General features: G+C 42.4%; 1 protein-coding gene across 3 annotated transcripts; it reads left to right on the top strand.

The window, feature by feature from the left end:
- Positions 1-1,300: 1,300 nt before the first annotated feature.
- mms22l (MMS22-like, DNA repair protein) lies at positions 1,301-23,457 on the top strand. Of its 3 annotated transcripts, none has more exons than XM_040118637.1 (26): positions 1,301-1,561; positions 3,274-3,394; positions 3,670-3,795; positions 4,008-4,060; positions 5,103-5,190; positions 5,330-5,507; positions 5,837-5,930; positions 6,063-6,193; positions 6,495-6,608; positions 6,701-6,877; positions 7,481-7,543; positions 7,656-7,775; positions 9,172-9,407; positions 11,813-12,029; positions 12,200-12,489; positions 16,069-16,250; positions 16,613-16,763; positions 17,757-17,896; positions 18,488-18,630; positions 18,992-19,148; positions 19,325-19,470; positions 19,640-19,851; positions 20,200-20,366; positions 22,684-22,780; positions 22,957-23,124; positions 23,298-23,457. In XM_040118637.1, the coding sequence occupies exons 1-26, from the start codon at positions 1,525-1,527 to the stop codon at positions 23,371-23,373; spliced, it is 3,684 nt and encodes a 1,227-aa protein (XP_039974571.1). In that variant the 5' UTR covers positions 1,301-1,524; the 3' UTR covers positions 23,374-23,457. The 3 variants fall into 3 exon arrangements, with proteins under 3 accessions (XP_039974571.1, XP_039974568.1, XP_039974569.1); XM_040118634.1 differs by having other exon boundaries at positions 1,302-1,561; positions 3,197-3,394; XM_040118635.1 differs by lacking the exon at positions 1,301-1,561 and adding an exon at positions 1,630-1,764 and having other exon boundaries at positions 3,197-3,394.
- The last annotated feature ends 985 nt before the right edge of the window (positions 23,458-24,442 follow it).

The following is a 24,442-nucleotide window of genomic DNA, read 5'->3' as shown; positions in this document are numbered from 1 at the left end:
AGTTGTGTGTGTATTGCTCTGGCTGTTACTATATTTTACAGTGGCGCAAATTTTCAACAGTTGTTGCCTCTGTAGTAGTGTTTGAGTAGTTATCCATATGTTGGCTATAACATTCTCTCCTTTACACACAGTCCAAGTTTATCAGGAAGCCTCAAAAGGCTGCAAGTAATACCAACACCAGGTTATTACCTTAACATACTCTGGTGATAACAGATAAGGTGGGGTGGATTTGTAAATGCAACCAGAGAATGTTCTGAATCAAGTTTCCAGTCATCAAATACTTAGTTCTGAGTCTTGAACTATGGTTCAACAGCCATGAAAATCCAAGCCGGTCCAGAGCATCAAGCCTGGAAACGAGGCTACATGTGAGTGAGGGAGGGAGGGAGGAGGGGTGAAACAGGTTCAAATCTCACTCCCTCCATGTACTATAGTGCCTAGACACTGAATGGGTTTATAGCGTAGGAACAGAAAGAAAGTACTTACCTTTCCCATCCAGGCGACAGAGCCTTCACGCAGACGAACTTCCCCCTGTTGAGACCAGCGCAGGAGGTCGATGCATCGTAAAGACAAAAAAAAAAAAACCTTCCGACGCGTCCATTTTTATTGTCTCCACTGACTCCTGGCAATAAAACGTGCAAATTAGAGCATGCAAAAGAACGCATCTATCGCGCATCTCCTCACTGGACAAGTCAAACGTGCAGAAATAACGATTTGTTAGTCGACAAAACGAGAACATCCACGGCGTGTGGCGGAAGGGGGGATTTTGTAAAGATGTGAGAATGCATTAGAATGCAAGAAATGGTGTGATGGCAAGAGGGACTGTTGGGAGAGACAGATCTGCATATGGAAATTAGGGTTAGCATGGATAAGAATCTACTTAAACCGCTGCATTATTTTGTATTCATTTGTGCGGAACCCCTGCAGTGAGACAGAGGGGGACAAGTGACCCTGTCCCAGCCTATGGAAAACACATGGCATGGAGCGGGAGCTCAGTGCGTGATTGTTGGCAACGGAGATGTATGCGAAAAGATGTTTTAATCAAAATAATTTAGAAATACTGAGCAGCGTTCGTGTGTTCCTTCTGATGGCCTGTACCTCTTATCTTTGGCGTAAATAAAACAAAACAAGCAGACGTGTTTAGCTGGTTAAATGACTTTTAGTTATCTTGAGAGTGAAAATGGTGCTCAACGCTATGAAGTATCGAGCCAATTCAGTAGAAAACACTTAATTTGCTCATACACACAAGCCCCCCACCCCCAGAGAAATGAAGACGTGGAAACAAGTACGGGCACCACTACACGCTCTGCACGGAGAAATAATGCCGACGAAGGAAGCTCGTCGCAGTTGCACCTCTTGCTCTGTGTGGATTGATACGGTAGGGGCCACGCCCACTGTCTAACTTCCGACCAATCATCGGGCGCGTGGCGAGGGTGCGCATGCGCCGTGTGAACGCGCGGGAGAGACCGAAAGCCCAAACAACGGCGTAATAATGACCGTGTAGTCTTCATACTTTGATTGAAATTTATGGATTATAACATCAAACAAGAAGCCAAAATACGAGGTTTGTCAGTGTTTCATTAACATATGTGTCTATGGAGGCGGTACTGTGTTGAGTTTCCCAGTTAGATACACCGCTATTTCAATTTACTACCGCCAACTGAGGTCTATTTCCATAGCCTAATGGTGATAATCGAAGCTAGCCAGTGTTACTGACCGTGACTGTAGTTTTGAAGCAAGGAGACATCATTTGTCAGATTTTTGAAGGTTAGTTTAAAAAGCCTCAGCTCTTCGTGCATGGATTCCACAAGACATAAAAAGATTCTGCTCCATGCTGACATGACTGCATCGCATAATTTCTGCTGATTTATTGGCTGCAGATTCATGCTGCCTGGTCACCTGTTCTGCCACATCCCCTTGGTGTTCTACTGGATTCAGATCTGTTGACTGGGGAGGCCACTACAGTAGACTGAGCTCATTGTCATGTTCATGAAACCAGCTTGAGATTACTTTTTCTTTTTGACACTGTGCATTATCATGCTGAAAAGAAGATGGTAAATTGTGGCCATAAAGGGATTCACACGGTCAGCAACAAGACTCAGATAGGCTGCGGCATCCAAACCATGATTGATTGGTATGACGGGGCCCAAAGTGAGGCGAGAAAACATTCCAAACACCGTGACACCACCGCCACCATCCAGGACTGGAGTCCATGGATTCTTGCTGTTGATGCCAAATTCTGACCCTATCACCTGCTTGCCGCAGAAAAAATTCGAGATTCATCACGTTTTTCAAGTATTTAACTGTCCAGTTTTGGTGAGCCTGTGCCCACTGCAGCCTCAGATTTCTACTCTTGGCTGACAGGAGTTGAACTTGACATGGTCTTCTGCTGTTGTAGCCCATCCACCTCAAGTGTTGTACATTCTGGAGATGCTTTTCTGCTCACCATAGTTGTACAGAGTGATTATCTGAGTCACTGTAACCTTTCTGTCAGCTCCAACCAGTCTGGCCATTCTTCACTGACCTCATCAACCAGGAGTTTCTGACCACAGAGTTGCCACTCAATTAATGTTTTTTTTGTTTTTGTTTTTGTTTTTTCGCACCAATCACATGAGATCAGCAGTTTCAGAAATACTCAAACCAGCCCCCATTCAGATGTTTGATGTGAACTTTAACTGAAGCTCCTGTACCTACATGATTTTATTAATTGCACCGCTGCCACATGATTGGCTGATTGGATAATTGCGTATTTAAACAGGTGTACAGGTGTTCCCAATGAAGTGCTCGGTGAGTGTATATACACACTCAGTTGAGGTGCATCTAGCTAACACTAATGCAGTGTAATACAAAAGTCCTGCAATAAATCCTCCCTTCATGAATCTTATAATGCTCAGTGTTTATTGAAATTGTTTTAAAGCAGTGTTGATTCAATTGTGTGGTCATTTTGGAGGATGTAGTCTCTAAAACAGTTCCAACACAAACTGAACATTATAACCTTCATGAAGGTAGAATTTATCGCAGGGCTGTTCTGTTAGACTGCATTTTTTTTTTTTTAGCTGGGTGTACCCAATAAACTGCCAACTGAGTTTACACCTGTTACATGTCACTTCTGTTTTGTATAACAATCTTGTAATGTCTCAGCACAGGGTTTTTTTGTTTTTTTTTTGTTTTTTTGTTTCTTTTGTTTTTGTCATTAAAGGTGACACTGATTCTGCACTGACAACATGGCAGACGACTTCAGCCAATCCCTTACCCCACCAGTTTCCCCCTTTGCAGCAGACAGCCTATGTGAGCTGACTCCAGCCCAACCACCTTGCTTCTGCTGCTCTGAAACAAAGGACGACCCCACTGGAGCACTCTCCACAGAGGGATACATTGCTAGAGGCTCACTGAAACGGTAAAGTCACTGTCAATTCACCGTAATCACAAAAAATCAAATTGCCTCACTTGCTGGTCAGCAGTTTTCTGCTTACCTATTTTGTGCAGGAGAGCGGTCGTTATGAAAACTGTCAGCAACATCTGTCAGTTACTCAGTTACCAGAGTAACCTGAGTAACTTTGAGCACCACAAATTAAATTCCATTTACCCCAATTGGGGTGGCAGCAGAAGTCTAAGTAGCAGAGAATTTTAGTTAATAAAGTCTTAACTGATGTGAATGCATCCTCTCTATAGGCTGCTATTACATCTTGACCCGGCCCCTACAGAGTATGAGACAGACACAGTGGAGATTTTTGGCTTCCCCTGGGTAACAGAGACAGCACTGGTAGTATCTACAAAGGTACTCTTTGGTTTGTTCAGGTAAGACAAGATGTAAAACAGATCTCAGTCTAATTTGCTTTTAATATAAAAATATTTTTAAAGTGAATTTATGTTTCTACCACTACCCTAATCTAGAGGTCCTTCACTGTGGCAGCAAGAGCTTAGTGAGCTAATTTGTGTTTTGAAAAACTGTCCACTATGGTTCATTCACATACAGTGTCAGTGGTCTTTTTTGCTCTTTTATATTTCAGACAAAAGGTTTACAGGTTGGAGACCTTGGTGCAGTCCAGCTCCCATGACTTTGGTAAGCTTGTATACTGTATATATGTAATTCACAGTTCAGCTAATAATCAGTTAGTTTTCATGTCAGCCAGTTGTTTACGCAGAAAACCATTATTGGCCCACATAGACAGATATCTTATGTGTTAGAGACTGCCATGTATATTGGCTCAGATAATGTCTGTAGTGTAAACAGGATATTATGGCTTTAAAATATCAGCTGCAGAAGGTGATTTTTTTCTGACCGTTATGCTCCCTTCAACAATTCAAAATCAGCTCCAAATAATGAACCCTTATTCATGTTGGCTGAAATGTGGGCTGAACCCTAGACCTTTGATTTGAGGGGCAGTTGGTCTACGCAACAGTTTCCAGAAAAGAAGTCTGAGTAGCCAAAGACCATTCAAATACAGCAAAAGGTACATGCATATAAGGTGAGGAGTATGACTAACTGATAGGCAGCAGCAAGATGGAGTTTGTGTTAAGCCTACCACTCAGGGAATGGGTGGTCAGGGTTTAAATTCCAGTTGGAGTACCTCTCTAGGAAACTGAGATTTTTCAGCTTTTTAAAAAAAAAAAATGTTGACCCAAAGTAGTTTCACATAATAACACTCAACATTTAAAAGTTTGAATGTGGTTTCTACCTTGTATACAGTGCATTCAGAAAGTATTCCGACCCCTTCACTTTTTTCACGTTTTGTTATGTTGCAGCCTTATGCTAAAATAGTTTAAATTAATTTTTTTCATTCATCACTCTGCACTCGATATCCCACAATGACAAAGCAAAAATAGAATTTTAGCAATTTTTGAAAATTTACTGAAACGGAAAAACTGAAATACCACATTGACATGCTGTATAAGTTTATCTGCTTGACTGCAAAAAGTGTCAAAGTAATAATGTGCTTCTCTGAAACTAGCTCACTTATTTTTCAGCTATCCATTTCAACAAATGAGTTTACCATAAAGAGATTGTTGGGCTCAATTCTATTGTTTGAGTCATGTCTGATGCAGTGGGCTTATTTTACATAAGAGTTACGCATACTGCCCACAATATCCGCCATGTGTTTTAGGTCAAGCAGGCAACCTACACTATGAAGCAGAAGACCTCAGACAACAGTGTGTTTCATTTCTTCAATTTGTCAAAGTCTTCTTGCACAGGTATTTCTTTACATTTAAGGTCAACACTGGCACCACTAATTAAATTTTTTTAACTACATGTTATCTTGTCATGCGTTCAGCTGCTTTTACTGCATCTGTTTGTTTATTTGGACATGCATTTCCTTTTGTATCTGTTCAGATATCTGGAACCTTCCAGCTCCCTGGATGCATGTCCATCCCACCCCTACGAGGAACAGGAAGCTTGGCTTCCCTCTGCTCTTCTGGAGGAGCTGTTTGGTATCACTCTCCTCATAGGACGACTCAAAGACCTGCCTGCCAACGTTCAGAGTGCCTTCAATGTACAGAACCAGGGAAAGGTACAACTGAATATTGATTAGGTCGCTTGGATATGTCTCTAGCGCATACACTAACCTAGCTCTTTATTAGGTGAGTGTATGTAAAGAATGTGTTACACAGGCATCAGGTTATACTGTAAAGGATATAGGGCGTGGAAACAGGTAGAACAAAAGTGCAAATGGCATGACTGTAATTAAGCTTTACAGAGCAAAGGGAATATTACAGTAACTGTTATGAGGAATGACTCATATGACAAGAGTTTTTTCATAGCCCTTAACTAAGAGTTTCCACCACCCTGATAATTTTTCTACTGTGGACACTGAACTTGGTACTCTGCATTCCTCCATAGATTTTTCCTCCATCTTGGCATTTGTTACACCTTCATCTCGACATCCACTGGTCGATCTTGGAGATCCTTCACCTACTTGGTTACAAGATGCAAGGTATTTGTCAGATCTTTGCACCAGAATACTCTACCATAGATATTGAAATGTGAAATGTGGCTTGTGTGTAGCATAGTTAGTCATTATCATGGAAACAAGCTTTTCGTAATTTTCATCTGTTCATCTCTCCAGGCCAGGTGGTGTACGCCCACCAGTTTGTAAACCTGACAGGAGAGAATCTGACTGATGCCAGTCTGTTTGAAGAACACCTGTGCGGTCTGCTGTGTGACCTTACTGCTCTGGCTATAGGCAAATACACCAAGGTGGGCGGCTGGCCACAAATCATTCGATCTTATTGTTGAGATGCATCAGTGGTATTTCTGGGTTATTTTTAGATGAAAGTATAACTGTGATTCAGATGTAATTACAATTTATATACATATACAACATTTATAACTGTTATAACAGTTATAAGAATCACGGCTAGAGTTTCTGCTAGTAGCCGGTTAGCAGAAACTGGATGGAAACTGCATATTGCAAAGATTTAGTACGAAAAATATTTAAGTGTGAAAAAGAGTTGCAGTTGGGAGCTTACTGTTTTAAATGGATCCTGTTGATTTCTAGGTGAGGCCTACAGAGGTCCTGAGCAGCCATCACTACCTTTGCTCCTGCACCAAAGAGCTGTGGATCCTACTCATGCACCTTCTGGAATACAGGAATAAAGTGTTGCACACACAAGTAATGCAAATGCACACATTTTCACAGTCACCCAATAAAATATGACTGTCTATACTAAATTAACCAATGTGCATTTCCCATTATCCCTCTAGTCTTTTTGGAGCTACATGAACTTGTTGCTGAGGCCTCTGGTTTCAGGGAAGCCTGCGGCAGAACAGTTTAGTGGCCTCCCCACTCACTGTAAAGACCCTCTAGGATTCACATGGTGGCTGGTTACTCATATAGCAGTATTAGGCCAGTACAGTCGTAACGGCACAGTCCAGAATGAGGTAAGAGACTGAGAATAACAATATTGTTACCTGAAGATGTTACACTGCATAAAACCTTGGCATCAGTATAAGAATCTATCATAGGGTTACCCCTGCGGAGTATTGAGAGAGAAACTTCTGACCAGGAAGTCTGAGTTTGCGTGTGTGTGTATGTATATGTATAAATATAAATATAAATATAAATATGTATAAATGACTAAATGAATTCTCCACTGTACTGAAGTTGTAGTTTTAAAGACATTTCACCACTCACCACATTTCACGAATCAATGAAGCTTCCTCAGTTCTGAAATCATTCTGGAGAATTAATTTTGTCTTGACACTTTAATAACAAATGGTGCCAAAACTAGAAACAATACCAGAGATAGAAAAATTATATAGGCTCTTTTTAAGGAATCGGTCTGAGACTAATGGTTACAGTATCTCTGCATTAGAGAGCAGAGAGAGCATGTACTCTGACAGCAGGGCTGATCTACTTTAGCCTTAATTATAACACTGACTTCACACACATTTTTATTATTTAATTATAGTATGATTAATAACTATTGATACATGTTTGTAATTGTTTTTAAATACATCATCTCATTTTATCTGTACCTTTAGAAACATCTGGGCGATAACTGGACTTTTGTGGAAGAGCTGCTGAAGTTAACTTGTAACCCCAAGGTCAGCAATGCTTCTAGTTAAACTAACCTTTCAGGTTCATTGTTTGTTATACATGTCTCGTAGTTGTATACTAAATTAAACACCATGTGTGTGTTTTTGTGTGTAATAACAGGGAGGTCTTGCAGAGGAGCAGGTTAGGATGCATGCCCACTGCTGTCTCAGTCTCTGTCTGCTGTGGGAACCAAGCACCAGTGCTGTCTCCAGTCTTTGGGACTACTACAGCAAGAATCTGGTGAGGATAAGCCTCTACTGGAAATAAGAATATAAAATGCTGTGGTCACTTGATGGTATAATACCAGCGGTAGAAGTTGCACAAACTCGATCTGTTAACTCATTTCAAGTATTTCTTATACAATCAGACCAATTTTAGCTTTCTTTCGTAGCAGAAATTAACCACCACTTTTTTAAATGATTTATCATATTCTTAAATTTATTTTTGTCCTCAATGTTCAGCTTTTGTTTTGTTGCTGTCATTCTAATAGCTTTACTCTATGTAAGGAAGCAAGGGTTTATTGCTTATCTCTGATCTTGTAGATTGTTATTATCATGGCTTAAATTTCCCAGGACCGTTTTTAGATTCGAAAATAGATCAAATGTTCTGTAGACTTACTTTATTAAGAAAGACCTTGTTTTTTACTGGCTCAGCGAAGCGTCGGCTCAATAATGCATGTGACCGCGCTCTATGAAAAAGCATTGCAACGAAGAGGCAATTCGTTTTCTCATTTTGTATTCTATTTGTTTTGATATCGTCGCGATCTTTTGGACTAATTTGGCAAAGGTTAGAAAACATAAGGCCTATTATTCCGCATGCGCCGTTGAGAGACCAACGGAGGAGCGACCGTTGGAAAGTTGTAACGGTAGGTGCATGGATATTCTCTATGGCTTTGAAAGTTGTGCTTGGACTTAGATACAATTACCAGACTACGGTGTCCGACTGAGAAAAGGGTTGGTAGATAATGCATTTTCCCACCATTTGGACCTTTCTAGTTACCGTGTGGATTCACATTTATAAACCATTAGATTTGGTGTTCTTGTCTTTGTGACACAATATGCGCCAAAGCCATTGTCCACCTGGCCTGTAGCCTACAGTTCGCTAGGCTGGGTTTCTAGCATCTTATACCACAGTGCACTTTACCTTTTTGTTAATTTTTCACAATTTTTTATTGTACAATTTGTTATTTTTTGTTATTTGTATCAGTTGTGGTAATAAACATGTCATAGTCAGACTGGCCATCGGGACTACCGGGACAAATTGGACGGTGGACCATCCAAAAATCCATGAAGTTTTTACCGGTCCTGTCAGTCTCTTTACCGACCCTCCCTGTGTCCCTGTCATTGGGGGTGGGTATGAGCGCCTGCTGCCTGCGTGTTCCGGGAGTGGGCTCGCTGCCCACTGGCAAACAAGTTTCAACCCTCACCGACCGACCGACCCCACCCCCCACTCCCAGCTTTCTTTAAACCTGTATTATGACTTGCTTCTTATTTTTTGCTACATTTTTTATTTAGGAGACACTTATAATTCTTTTTCATGTTATTAAAGGTTGCTAAAATTGGTCATGCAGCACATTTTCCTTTCGGTTATTACCCAGCCCTGTACAGTTACATTATCATCTTTTCCTCCACTCCAGAGTGCCTCATTCACTGTGCCCTGGCTCGGGGTGTCTGGCCTGGGCACTTTGTGCAACACGCCCCTGGCTCTGTTGGAGCAGGCCCGCAGCTGCTGCTCCCCCTCTCCCCTCCATTCTCCAGGACACATCCAGCTCTACCGCTCAGCCAACTCCTTCCACATCTTCCTTCGAGTGTTGGCCCTGTGCCTTGCCCAGGACAGGGCTGGTGGAGTCCCACAGAGACAGATCAAAGGAAGGTAGGGATGGAGATAAGTCTGGAAGGCTTTGTAGTGCTCTCTCTTTCACATCCACTTCCACCATGAAAAGTAGGTCCCACGACCACCAAGTCAACTAAACGCCACATACATACAAGTGTTTGAAGGAAAACCTGGAGTGGAGGCTGTGAGAAATGATTACTAATCAGGACTAGGCTTTGTAGGATTCCTTTTTCCCCTTGATCTTCTAATGTGTGATGTGACTGGATGTTTGTGTGTTTGTTTGTGAGTGTGTGTATGTGTGTGTGTGTGTGTGTGTGTACATGCACACTTGCATGAATACACAAACAACGTGTGTTTACACACTATCATGCTTTTCAGTCTTGTTTGTGTGGGTGCCAGGTGCACCGCAGCCTCCTAGTGTGTCTTTGATATTTACTCAGGCCCCCCAGTGGAGCAGGTGTCTCAGGAGTCAACCACCTGCTCTTCAGTAGAGACCAGAGCCAAGGAGCCTCCTACTGATGCATGCAAACACACACACACACACTTCTTAGTTTTATTCTATTTGTGGGGACCCGTCATTGACAGAATGCGTTCCCTAGCCCCTTACTCTGTTCTAACCATCACAACTGAATGCCTAACCCCAACTCTAAAACCAAGTATCAAACCCTCTAACAGGCATTTAAACTTGAGGGATCCAGCATTTTGATCCACACAAAGCTGTGAGATCCCACAAGTATAGTTGGCTCCTGGTTTTCAGACCCCAAGTCAACACACACACACACTGTGCACCTGCTCCCTATGGTAGTGACATGGTTGTTGACATTGTGTGAGCATGAGCATTGGATGGATGGGTGTGTGTGTGTGTGTGTGATGGAAAAAAAAAGAGAGGAAAAAAAAAAAAAGCTGATGTGTACATCCGAACCGAGCGCTGGACCATACTATATCCCAGGCCGGCTGGGCGCCAGAGAGAGGCAGCCATAGATAAATCCGCCTAATGACCTCCCTCTGTCTGGAATGTGCTCAGTTGCACTGCAGACATGGGGGCTAATTAGCTAACGAGCGTGGCGGTTAATTCGCCTTAACGAAGCTGTGTTGGTTTCCAACACGGATAGAGAGGGAAGCTTGGGTGGTGTGTGGGTGGTAGACAGTCTGGCAACAGCCGGGCTGGGCTGGGACTGGTCCAGATTCCCCCCTCCACCAAAACTATCACCACTGTATCCACCCCCTCAGGAGGCGTGAGACGTGCCGACTGTATCGCTACAACGTTTCGGCAATGTTCCCGCTCCTGGCCGGGCTCTGCGGGACACCCGCAACGACCGCATTAATGGGATCGACTGTGAGCATGTTGATCTCCAACACAGGGAGTTAGGAGCATCTGCTCCCCTCCGGAAAAAAAGCTGTCTGGAATAAACAAACAGACAGACAGGTTGGGTGAACATAGAAAATCCCCACTGCTGACTCCCAGTGCGCTGCTTATATCCCTGTTACATATTACCCATTCATCTATTTAAATCTTCCTCCCCTCACACTCAGACTGCATGCTTGGCCACCTTCTCCTTTTATAGTCCTCTGTGGGTGTAACTAAGCTGATTTCGGTGTTAACCTGGTCTTTCTCAATTCCTCTCTCGTTTTTCTCCACTCCTTTATATCAGTCACACTTCTTACACTCAGTTTGTCTGAGGATGCTCACTGTTTGTGTTTTGACCCAAACAGCAGCTCACTCACCTGTGTGGGCTGCATCTGTGTTTGGGAGGTGGGATGGAAAAGGGGGGGCTCCAGCCTTCTGTGTTTTCCTGCCAGGCAAGCAAACAGCAAGCTGAATGTGTGGCAATACGTGTGTGTGTGTGTCTGTGTATGTGGTTTTATTGATCACTCTCTGGTGTTGCATTAAATTGGTTTGGCTGTAGAGAGAGGGACATAGCGCCTACTGCTGTGTGTCTGAGTGTCTCTGACATTTAACATGATCTTTAAAGGCATTTCTCCACAGTGCCCGCAGGATCTAACAGCGTGCTGGGTGGTTCTGTAACACCCACACACACACACACACACACACACACACACACACACACACACACACACAGACAGACACACAAACAGACACGACTCACATTGGCTTGGCAGCCCTGCCTCTCCCCTAGTGATGGAGGCAGGTGGTGGGGTGCATGGTGGGGATGGAAAGTTCAGTTATTCAGTATTTAAAGTCAGGGGTTTCAGAAGAACAAATCACCTCTGACGAGTTGGTCAGTGGAAGTAAAGAAGTCCAGTGAAATATAGTTTTTTTTTAAAAACATTTCTTGCTTCAGATTGTGGTGATATTGAGTGATATTGTAAACATTGAACACTTTAATCTTTCTCTGACCTGTTTTTCCTTTAACTGACCGTCTCTTGTGCCATGTTTTAAAACCTTTGTTTCTTCTTCCCTCCATTTTTCTCTATATTTCCAGGATTTACTCCAAGTTCTCCTCAAAGAAGATGCAGGAGTTGTCGGAGGCAGGCCTCATGAACTTCCTGCTGCTGTTTCTGGTCGTGGCCCGGCAAGTAGAGCTGGAGGATGTGGCCAGCAGAGCCTGTGAGCTCCTAGGTTTCCTTCCCTCTAACTGCCCCCCTGGGCACCGCACGCTTGTCTGGAGAGGACAGCTATCACTGCTGTTGTTATTCCAGGTATGTTCATTATTCAGAAAAAAAAACCTTGGCAAGAAATATTGTATATGTTAGTTGTTGAAATTAATCAGAAAGTGTATTGTTAAAAGGTGGGTATACAACAAAGGCTTTTTTGATATTCAGTTTCTACCATTTCACATTTTTTTGACATTATGTGATCTTTGTTCAAGGAGAGGGGTCTGGATGTTGGTGCCCAGGCTAGTTGGCTGGCTTCCTCCTTTAATGAGACCGCAAAAGAGTTCTACAATAAGACCACAGAGATGTCTCGCAGACTTGCCCTCTGGAGGCCACTTGGCTCCTATCTGGATGGTGTGTCCGAGGTGTTTGAGACGAGCACCAGTCTCAGCCTATCAGAGGAAAAGCTGCTAAACGAAGGGTTCGATTGGTTGCTACCTGCCTGCCGCCAGTCAGAGCTGAATTCTGCCCTGGGCTTTCTGCAGACTGTCCTCGCCCAGCTCAGGTGAGACAGCTGCTGTAAATACACATCAGCTCCCAAGTATCTTTTACTTTTCCTCAGTTTCTCAAATTTTTTTCTTTCACTGATAGCTGTTCCCTCATATATAGAAGAGCCATTCAGACAAATATTGTCTGGCCAAGGCCAAGTATAGTTTTATTAAAATCTGATAAGTGGCCACAGCAGAGGAGAGTGATCTCTTTTGCTGGTCCCAACCCAGACCAGAGTCCACTCACTTCTTCGAAAGACAATAGGTTTATTGTGTTGTCAGTAGGAATGAGTGTCTGTAAAAACCTTATGTTGTGTTGAGGCCCCTGTTCGTCTCAGGAGGCCTAGTGGCCTCCAGGTCACCCTAACAAACTGCTGCCAGAGCCCTGAGTAGAGTTACAGGCCCAAGAGACCTTCCATGGACCCTCCTGTGGTCATGGGGACGGCAGTAGGGCTGTGGGCCTGCTGAGAGACTATGGTCAGTAGGGCGTCAGGTCGGGTTCAGCTGTAGGACAGAGGTGTTTGTTACATGAATGACCCCAGCAGAGGGTCAGAGAGCTGCAGCTGAAACAGTGTCCGTTTATGTGGGGAGGTAGAGAGGGGAACAGAGGTGACAGATAGAATTCAGGTGAGACTGTGTTTGATCTTTTAGTTTACAGAAGATACATCTGAGTTAAATCTGATGTTAGGGAGCTGAGTGTCACCTTACTTGCCAGCCTTTAATTTTAAAATAACCCTTTGCTTTCCAATGAAGCACAATAATAGCAAGTAGTATGGTTTAACCTAAAAGGTAAATGCGCATACAAGAGAACAAGCACAAACATTAAGGGAAACGTGATCCAGAAATGAAACAAATACAAAAACACATACAAATAAGGAAAACACACTAATGAACACAAAAGAATTGCTACACCGGTAGTGATCCGGGACACTAGAATGAGTTATGGGCTTGATTTGGATAACCAGCAACATACAACAACATTATGCCCGTAACTGAATCTAATTTGTCAGTCATCTGGGGCTGGTCAAGTAGGATACAGTAGTTTAATCAAAGCTTTTTTGCTTCATGCAGCTGCTGGAAACGATAGTGACGAGAGCGGGGAAAGCGAACCAAAACAGTGAAGTTGTGAGTCAGAAAATCAAAATAATGAGCAGAAAGACACCAAAACGCTCCATCATGCCGAGGAGAGCTGTAGAGTTGAGTGAAAATTATCTAGGTTCATCACTAAGAGCGACACATTTCACATTTTTTTTTATATATATATATATATATATATATATATATATATATAAAAAATCATTTTAACCATCGTAAAATATGAAAATATTGAGTAGACTTCTAGCTTTAGATTGTGTGATCAAAGGTTATGTAAAAATTTGTACAAATTTAATCAAGTTGTCAATTTCAAATGTAGTAATTGATATTTTTCAATACTCAGTACTGCAGACATGGTTCCAAAAAAAGTATTGAGGTTCAATACCCAGCCTTACTGAGTATATATCCCTGGTTTTGCTGAATTTCCCACTATGTATGTGATTTCCTAAATTGTTTTTACGCCCCTAGATATATATTATGTTCCTGTGGCACTGAAAGTATTACTGCCATCACCACTTAATACTTTCACTACTTACAAAAGGTTAATAAATGAGCTGAAACACTAGACTAAGGCCGGTGTAAAGTTAAGTGTTACCGAGCCCTCTCACAGTTTCATGTAGGTGTATGATTGCTTTAATTCTCCAGTGTATACATTCCACCCTCTCCTGCACACACAAACCTACACAGCTGCCCACACACCAAAAGTGAAACACTAACCGAAGTGTACTCTCTCTCTTATTTCAATGCTGGGCTCCAATAACGTGGTATCTGGTTAGCTTTGCTAATTCCCAAACTTCCCATCTCAGATCTTGGGGTTGGAGGGCACACATTTGCACATTAATGGCCAAGGAGAGAGAGAAGAAGAAAACTCCCAGAGGCCCTCTGTGTTATGGCCCACACCACACTGACCCATTTAGTCAAATAAAAAAATACCATGATCTCTTTCCAATCCATCCCGCCAAATGAAACATAATTCTTTGGCCTGGCGATTCTCGGTATCTCTTTGTGATTAATGCCTTTTCTGTGACACAATTAATGGGTAATTATGTATCCTGGCAAATTTATCCTGTGCATCATTATGTCTATTAAGAGCCGTGTGGAATCTGCACACATTAAGCAAATTATTCTGCCAATGGCTGAGGCAGTGAGGGTCCGAACATTCACTCTTGATAGCCATCGCCATGGTGCTGAGGCAAGAAGCCAGTCCCAGGCATAATTCCTCAGTTTGATTCCTTCCCATGACCCTCTGCTGTGGGAGGGTGTGGGTGGCACTGGTTGATGAGGTGAGCTGGCGCTGGCACACCCTGTTGGATCTGTTTTCGGTACAAACAATTAATCCCCATCTCCTCGGCTTGATAAAATACAAGCCTCCCTGTGAAGTATTTTCCTTTGTGAGCAGTAAGACATTTTACCGGAAGTTGAGCCTTTATTTTCTAAGTCAAGCACACCTACTGATATGTCTGTTATGACAAATTTAGTCAAAATTCCAACTATACATGATAGACATACAGGGACTTTTAAAGAGAAAGTGGACATAGAGTAAGTCCAGCTTGTGCCTAGCTGTTTGTTTGATGCATCCCTGTCTGTCATTATTAGGATACTATATTTTTATATTATGAGTCTGTATATTGGATGCAGCTGGGGGAAGGGTTAAAAAGGGTCCCTCCTTATATGTTGGTGTTGAGTATGTGTCTGTGTTTGTGTGTACACATTGTAAGGAGCTGCAGTGAGGAGGATTAAGTGGGGTCTCTGATGATGTCTTGTACAATGAGGGTTGATGTGTGTGAAAGGCCCATTCCGCAGTAGTAACGAGGCTAATGAATTCAGACTCTAATCGATTGTCTCAGCTCTCTCTGGATTAGATGCAACCTTGCTAGAAGGGAAGGCACCGCTGAGGTGTGTGTATGTGTGTGTACCATAGTAGAGTGTAAATTGTGTGGTTGAGTATGGGATTGAAGGGGGGGAGTTTGTGAGTTCCTCTATCCTTTCCTCCTCCCCCAGCACACCTCAAATCCTGCATCCCCACACCGCCATCCGGGCAAATGAGGGGGACAGGAGGATCATCCCCAGTCTAAATGAGATTACAGCTCCTTCAGCTGCTTATCTGTGCTAATGCCAGTCACTGTGGGGCTGCTGTAGCGGCTGGGGCCAGGGCCAGGGATGAGCCAGAAGACCCAAAGAATAGTCTGTGTACAGGGGGATCAGCTTTAGGCTCTACTCTATGGCTATAATATCCTCCTCTCCTTCCCCACCTCTACTTCCATCCAGCTCTGCTCCACACTGCAGCGCACCGCCGCACCAGTAATCCCCCAGGAGAGAAGAGAGGGAAAACACATGAAGAAGTAGTGAAAGAAAGAAACGGGAGAGCAAAAGGATTTGAGAAAGTAGAGGGTGGAGTTGGGGGGTGTGAGTGTTGTACACAAGAGGGACCACTATGTTTGGATTTTGCATTGGTTAGATTTGATTATCTTCTCTCTTTGTGTGTATCTGTGTCCTTCCAGACGGGTCCATCAGCGCAGTGTCCAGTCAGCACCAACCTTGGCCTGGGCTTCTGCCACCACCAGTGTGGTGAAAGAGCGCCACCTAGCGGTAGCAGCAGCACTCTGGGCGCACTTCTTCCCCTTCCTGCGCAGCCTACGCCTCTCACAGACCCCTCCAGCACAGCTGGCTGATGCTGCTGCAGGTTAGCAATGCCCACTGGGAGGAAAAAAGACACTGAGTAGAGGAAAGAGAAGGCGCGGGAGAGCAGGAAGAGTTTTGGCCAAGAGTTGTACTAAAATGGATTTGTGACTGCCACTGCTGATAATTTTGAGTTTACACCACCATTTTACATGACGAATGAGAAATTGAATGGCAGTTTGGCAGAGAGAAGACCATTAGTAGTTATGTAGGAGGATAAAATGTTTGTAAGGATGGAGAGTTTCAGAGAACATGAAAAAAAGAAAAGCGTCTAGACAAATAAGTCAGGACACTGTGCTTTCTTCATGCACGTATCAACTTTCTAAAAATTCACACAAAAAAATTAACTAATTTCATCTTCCTTAGGATTCACACTGCTTGCCTTTGATCTGCCCAGCTCTGCCCCCCCGGACCTTCAGCCCAACCCAGTCCAGTCCATCATGCAATGCTTCGGCTGGGACGACATGGTTCACCCACTTCTGGTGACTCGCTACCTTCCCCATCTGCTCCAAAACAGGTACAGTTACCCTTTTGAATCTACCCCTTGTGGCTATACCTCAATCACAAGGCATTTTTACCTCATCACTTCTGATGGAAAAACATCAGGTTAGTCAAATGATAGGATGATGTTCTCCTCTGTTCCTGTCAGCTATCAAGAGTCATCATAATGCACAGCACTTGACAAAATTGTTTTTGTCCTGTAGGTATAATAGGAAGTAGACAATTAATAAATTTGACAATAAGCGTCCTTGGTATTATGAAAATAGATTTTGATGAAGAAATTGCACCCATGCCTCTGAACAGAATACAAAATGTAATACATTTTCAAAATTATACTCAAGGGTACCAAACAACTTGACTGTTTCAACCCCAAAGGTCCTTTAGACAGTGCCAAGTGATATTAAGGTGCTACACCTGAATATAAAGGCAGAACAAGGACACTGCTTGTATTTATTGTGTAGAAGTCCCAGTCTGCCAAGCCTCCTTTCTCTACAGTTTGAGCTGTTAACATTGTGATTTATAAAATGAAGTAATGGTTTCATTCATGCGAAAATTTAATTAAATTACCACGCCTTAGTTAGAAATTTTCACCTCCCTCTATCCTTATAGACTCATCATTAGAAACTGTAAGTCAACTCAGAAGAAATCTGATGGGAAGTAGCATTTATGGGTTTTAGAGACAAGTGGATTTCAATGTATATGCATTTGTGAATTGAAAAAAAGTGTGACTTGGCATAGAAATGATCCTGCCAGAATACAAAAAATATGACTTCAGCACAATGAGACATTAAATGTGAAATTTAACACCGACATTAATGTAAGTGTACTCACAGTATATATCCCCTTCCTATTATTCACATCCTTCACTTCCTTTTGTGTACACATTGTTATTCTCTTTTTTTATCAGGTGAATATCAAGCATTCACATATTGAATGCTGGATATTTCTACATATGTTAATCAACAGTTCACACCAGTATACCCAGTAGTTGTTTATATATTTTTTCCAGTGAGCTGGTGTCCTCATTAAGCAGCGATGTCGGTGGTGTTGTGTCGGGTTCGGCACAAAGGCTGTCAGTGAGGGCCTGGTTCAGGTGTGTTCTACAGCAGCACCTTCACAAGAACCTAGATGGGTCTGACAGCAGAACAGGTAATACCACTGAATATATGCTGAATCTTCATCCTACAATGTGATAAATAATTACCCATTGTAGACAAGGCAGGATTCCCTCCGGTAAAAGGAATTTCTGGCATATCATTAAATTCAGAGGAGTATCTCATACTTTTACAGGAAAGAAAGTAAAATTCTGAGAATTTTGCAAATGAATCACCTCACAAGTACACCCAAATGTGTTTCAGAACTAGTTACACTAGCACTAGTACTTTTTTCACTTGTTTTGTTACATTTTATGGCCATACCTCTAAACCAAACTGGAGTATTTGTGTCTTGAGGAATTTTTTGAGCTATGAAATTACACTGACAAACCTAGAGGGAATAACATTTTAGGTGATAAACACAATCCTGTGTGTAGTCCGAAGCAGGGTTTCTAACACCCCTTTCATCCCAGGCCCCCAACTAAGTTATATTCACAGTGTAGCTCTGCTCTGAGTTAAGCATATTCTCCAAATTTTCCAAATTTCTATCCTTGTATGGCAAATGCTTAGATTTACCTACTAAAAGATATCAAATACATTATTATTTGAATGGACAGGTAATTTGTTTGTGCCTGCATTCTTCCAGGTCGTGCTGTGGAGGAGCAGTTGTGTGAACTGACCCGACTTGTCCTGAGGCTTCCTGAAGTGGACAGTCTTCTGCAGAGAGCTGGCCTCCAGCCCACATCCACCAGGCTTGAGTCCGCTTCAGCTCTGGAGATGTTTATCAAGGTAGCACATGCTCACAGCTGACAAAATACACCATGGTATGTTAGTGATATCAGCGAAGTTATCTCTGTGTCTTTGTGTATTTTGAAATTTTCAGTCTGTGGGAGACATTGCTTGCTCACAGCTAAACCTTAGTTGACAGCAGGCCTTTATGTCCCCCGTTTTCTTTAGTTTGTGTGCATCAGACGTATTGTACTCAGCATATCTAATTCAAATTCATCCCTGTGCCTTCACATAAGTGTGCACTATATGCGACGTATGCTTAGCATATCATTGTGATATCTGGTTTCTGCTACAGCAGCCTGAATATACATGCAAATGTTTCCATGGATTTCTTTTCTAATCTGCTTTGTCATGGTGTCAGGCTGTAGGCTGTGTGTACAGTGGACTGCAGGTTTTGTCTGAACGTTCAGCCATGGTGACCAGAGCCCTGGACTACATTGGAGACATCCTGAAACACATTAAACCCTCTCTGGTCAGCAAGAACCAAGACGGGCTGCTGCTGACCTATTGGGCTGTTGGTAATTGTAAAGCTCATACGGTACACCTCAATCACAATTTACAAAACACAAATCTTAGAGTTCTTTGTTTCTTTGTTTCCCAATGTGTTCAAAGTCACAGACAGGAGTGAGGAATTTTTACAGCTGTGTATATCTCTCTATGATTGTCTCTGTTCTGTGGCTGTTCTGTCATTCAGGCTGCATAGTGAAGCACTGGAGCCCCCTGCTGGCCACATCAAAAGCCCAGCAGCTACTGTTCCGTATCGTGGATGGGCTGCTGCTTCCCCACAATCTCACACAGCAGGACAAAGCTCTCAGGGAGAGCCTCCCACTGTATCTACAGGTTAGGACAATCATATGTTGTACACTGAGACACTTCTTGGACAGTCAGGCCACACAGCAGACATGGTGAAAAAAAACCTTAAACCCGAATCAAAACCCTTTCGTCACTCATTTGTCTGTAATTTGTTCCGATGTTTCCATTCTGACACTTTAAACTTATTCTCCTGCAGGGTTTGTCAGTGGCTTCCAGTGTCTCTCAGTCCCAGGGTGCCTACCTGAAACAGCAGCTCCGCTCTGTTACCCGCAGATATCTGGACCATTTCCTTCCTGCCTCACCTTCCATGGGCATCATTGCAAACCACCCGGTGCTTCTGGGTGCCTGCGAGGCCAACTCAGTCACCCGCGGGGCAGTGCTCAGGAGAACCGTCCTGGAGGTGCTTTGGTAGGTCTCTAGAACTGGAATGTGGTTTGCCTGTCATTTCGCCCCAACCACGTGGCTTTGACATGAATTTTTCTGTCCAGATTGTATTTTGATATGACTCCTGTCCAGCAAATCAATGTATGTGTAAGAGTGACTGAAACAGAAACACTCTAAAGCCAACCAGGAAGGGCATGAATCAAACAGATAAATGTCCGCTTTTAATTATTTACATGCATCATATCATCACAGAGCTAAACATTCTTGATTTCTTGTCTTCCACTATGTTTTCCCGTACATATATTTCTTAAACTATGCAAATCATTTTCAGAACTAAAAGTTATTGGAAAAGTCCCCCTCTGATTTTTACAGTGAGAGCTTCCTGCAGATCAAAGGCCATGCCCCTCCACCTCGCCTAGCGTCAGTCCTGATGTTCCTGTTGGAGCTTCTGAGACGAAACAGTGACTCAGACCCCACCCTCCTCACTTTGCCCCTCCCCTCTCTGCTGCGCTGTGTGATGCTGGTCAATGAACCACAGGGTAGGAGCATACATACACAAACAACCTGAAAATGATAAAGTGGAGTTTTTCTACCTCTACCTGTGAGTGCCTTCTAAGTTTTGATATAGGGGCCGTCCTTCGGCTCACTTGGTGCTTAGTGTGGCTTGGATTGATCCTCAGCATATCCTTGTCTTGCAGTCTGGGAGTCATTGTTTCCCGGTAGAATAAACAAATTAAATGCTTTGAAAGCGTTTTACAAATCTTTGGTTATTTACATAACCACAGTCTCTACACCATCTCCACACTAATGTTCAGCGAGAGCAATGTGCCATGGTGCCACCCAGGTTTTTAGGGGGATGCACTGATACTCAAGTCGCTGGTTCCTTCCAGTCCTGGCTGGCATAATGCACTGACACTTCTGATGATGTCATACAGGCAACATTAACGTGAGCTACTAAAATGATCATAATGTACATAATATTGCAAAGAGTACGCTCTAGACACCTGGTCTATATGAAAAGTGCCTTCTGGTATGATTTGGCGCTATATAAACAAAATTGAATTGACTTGTCTGTCTAGGATCACATGTACGTTCCTTGTTGATTGCTATTATTGCTACCCCAGAATTTTAAGTCCTGAATTTGGAATATTCTCAGATATAAATGCAAATTAACCAACTTTGTGTAATCAGAATATGTAATAAAATGTCCAAAGTTACTGAACAACAACAACAAAAAATGCTTTCATGTAGTGAAATAAAAAAAGACGACACAAAATTGGCACCCTTTTGATGAATTTAAATTAGTTCCTCAAACAAAAAAAGAAAGAAGACTCACCTGTGCTCAATTTTCAGTGTTCGCATGACCTGAATTAACCAATGAATGATGGTTTTACTGCATATAAAGGGACTGATTGTTTCCTGTTTCTTTTTCACAATGGCGAAGACAAGAGAGCTGTCTGAGAGCATCAGAAATGCTATTATCAAAAGACAGAACAATTCAAAAGGCTTCAAGGCACTCGCCAAAGATCTTCAAATCCCTGTTTCAACAGTTCAAAGTGTTATGAAGAAGTTTCACAGTCATAAAGCTGTTAAGACGCTTCCAGGATGTGGTGCTAAGAAGAAACTCAGCGAGAGAAGTCTGTGAAGGTTGATGTAGATCTAGGAAAAAACACCACAAAAGACATCTAAAGAGCTTCAGGCTGACCTGGAGCAATCTGGAATGGTGGTTTCAGCCTGTACCATACAACGCACACTAAACCAAGTAGGACTCTATGGGCGATGGACATGGAGGAAACCACCATTGATAGAAAGGCACAAAAAGACAAGACTTATGTTTGCAAAACTTTCCTAGATTCCAGTCTTTCTGGGATAATGGTCTATGGACAGATGAAACCAAAGTCAAGATCTTTGGGAATGCAGTGCTTCAGTTTGTATACATGGGAAAGAATGAAGCCAATAAGGAAAAGAAAACCCTCCTACAGTAAAACATGGTGGAGGTTCTATCATACTGTGGGGCTGCTTTTCTGTCTCTGGGACTGAAGGCACTGAATGTATCAAAGGAATGATGAAATCAGAAGATTACCAAGGCATTTTAGAGTGAAATGTGTTACCCTGTGTCAAAAAACTAGGGTTGAGTTGAAGGTCTTGGGTCTTTCAGCAGGACAACGACCCAAAACACACTTCGAGCAACACAAAAGAATGCCCTGAAAAGTAGAAGATGGACTGTTTTAAACTGGCCAGCAGTGAGTCCTGACCTAAATCCCATTGAAAACCATTGGAGAGAGCTGAAATCTGCCGATGCAAAAAGGACTCCTGCAGACTTAAGAGCTTAAACACATAGCAATGGAAAAAGTGGCTGGGGTACATTTTGTGTTTGTATTAATTTACCTGTTATGCAAGTTTAGTTTTTTTTTTATTTTTTCAGTAAACTTGGGCATTTTATTAAAAAAATGTGATTATACAAAATTGGTTAATTTGCATTACCAAAAATATTTTAAATTCTGTACTTAAAGTTCAGGGGTGGCAATAATTTCAGCCAGGACTGTACGTTTGTATGTCTGACTGCAATTTTGATTAACCACAACAAATGTTTAAGACCTTTTTCTTCCTCAAAGTTCCTGGAAATAAATCAGGTTGGGGATGCATTTTTTAAAACTTTTTCTTCAATTTCACCTCAATAAATCATAGTACTTATCAGTGAGATGGTTGAGGATATATTAACGCTTACAATTTCCATCACTGCTCACTTTGGGCATATTTTAGCAGAAAAAACACATTTTGAACGTCGAGGTTGCATTAATAGTAATCACCAAAGGACTGTCTGATGATATTAGTGTATATTTTTTTTCTGTGCAGTGAGGAAGATGAGCACAGATGCTTTACAGCTTGTGGTGGAGCGATGTGCTGCTGCATCTACAGAGGGACCGTGTGACCAGATGATCACTGTGTTACGGTAACTGACAGTAATGTCTAGCAATAAATATCTGCACCCATATGTGTTGTTGTTCACAGGGAGCAAAGACCCTAATATATGTAGGCACCGCAGGCACAAAGTAAAACTATATCTAACATTCTCATCTATTCTTTCCTTCATGGTTTGCACTGTTTGTGTCGTCCCAATGTTCCTAGGTCATTTGTGGAGGAAAATGAGGGAGTTTATGACAGGCAAGTATATAGTGTCCTGGAGACAGTGGCTGTTTTAGATCCGTCCGTGGTCCAAGCTCTCATTCCCAGCCTGTCTCTCAGTCTGAGAAACACTGAACACAAGAGAGGACTGGGCAAGAACATTGCCTTGAGGTGAGCAAGCGCATGAATCATATCATGAAGGTCTCGTAGACAGTATTCATCGGCTTAAACTATTTTTAAGTTGTCTAGACAATAAACTGGTGTTTTGTACCTAACTAGAAATATTCTGTAGCTGTATGCTTTATTGAATGGGTCCACATGACTGCTCCATCTCTGTGTAACAGGAGTGCATATAGGAAGTTGCTGTGCCTCCTTGGGGAGAGTGGGCAGGCTGAAATGACCAGTTTGGAAGTGGACTGAAAAGTTTTTCAAAGGACCAGCTCCAGGACCTGGCACCAGCTCCAAGAATCCCTTCTTAGTCACATCGACCTTTTTTTTTTTTTTTTTTTTTTTTTTTTTTTTTGTGCCAAATTTCATGATTTGGTCATCAGAAAAGTGCCTACTAGGATATCTGACAAAATCTAAGAGTTTAGTGCATTTCATTACCGCCATAATTAAAAACCTGAACTACTGGTGTAATATGCTAGAAAAACACAGCATGGATACATGCAACTGGGATACATTTACAAGAATGTTTCAAGAGGCCTTATCAGTTGCGCTTACTGAACTTTGAAAGTTCGTAATGCATGAGCATCATGTGTTCTCATCATGGACGATAAGCCAAATATCACCAGGTTGTATATAATGTACATATTGTAAAGAAAATGTAGTTCTGCATTTGGACAGATGTATTATTAATGAAATAAAATGTGACAATAAAAATGAATGTGCTCATAATAGTCAATATACCTTTTCATCTCAGTTCTATAGCAAGAGGAAGGTGAGGAATGTGAGCATTGAAGTGAGAACAGACTATTTGTGCTTATACCATAAGGTGCTGGATCTGTTTCTAATCGCTTGGCACTCTGAATTACAGATTTGATGACAGTCGTGGGCGAGCCCAAAGAGTTCAGCAGAAGGAAGAAAAAAAAAAAAGAAAAAAAAGTCAGTGAGTATAGGAGAGTACTGTTTGTTCCAGTTCTCTCTCTCGCCTTTCCAAGTCCCAGCAATCTCACGCAATCCTGCTTTAGTTTGCACCTAATCACACGAAGTCTCACTCCTGTCTCCCATAATCACCAAGACCCATTTTCTGTCATTGCTAGTCATTTTCCAACCCCATCAAACTGCAATGCATCCCTTCATCTGAGCAGCTTTCTGCTGTACAGTATTCCTTCTCTCCGCCAGTATCAGAGGTGGTTGGAGAAGTCACAAGGCTGGCAACAGAGGTGATGCTTTAAATGAGTGTTCAATCAAGGGTATCTATTGCTGCTAAATAATTCTCAAAGAAGACGAGTCATTTTCCTTCTTTCCGCTGTGATAGCTATTAACA

Source organism: Xiphias gladius, chromosome 22 (assembly GCF_016859285.1).
Source record: "Xiphias gladius isolate SHS-SW01 ecotype Sanya breed wild chromosome 22, ASM1685928v1, whole genome shotgun sequence".
Lineage (NCBI taxonomy): Eukaryota > Metazoa > Chordata > Actinopteri > Istiophoriformes > Xiphiidae > Xiphias > Xiphias gladius.
This window is presented reverse-complemented; position numbering and strand designations above follow the sequence as displayed.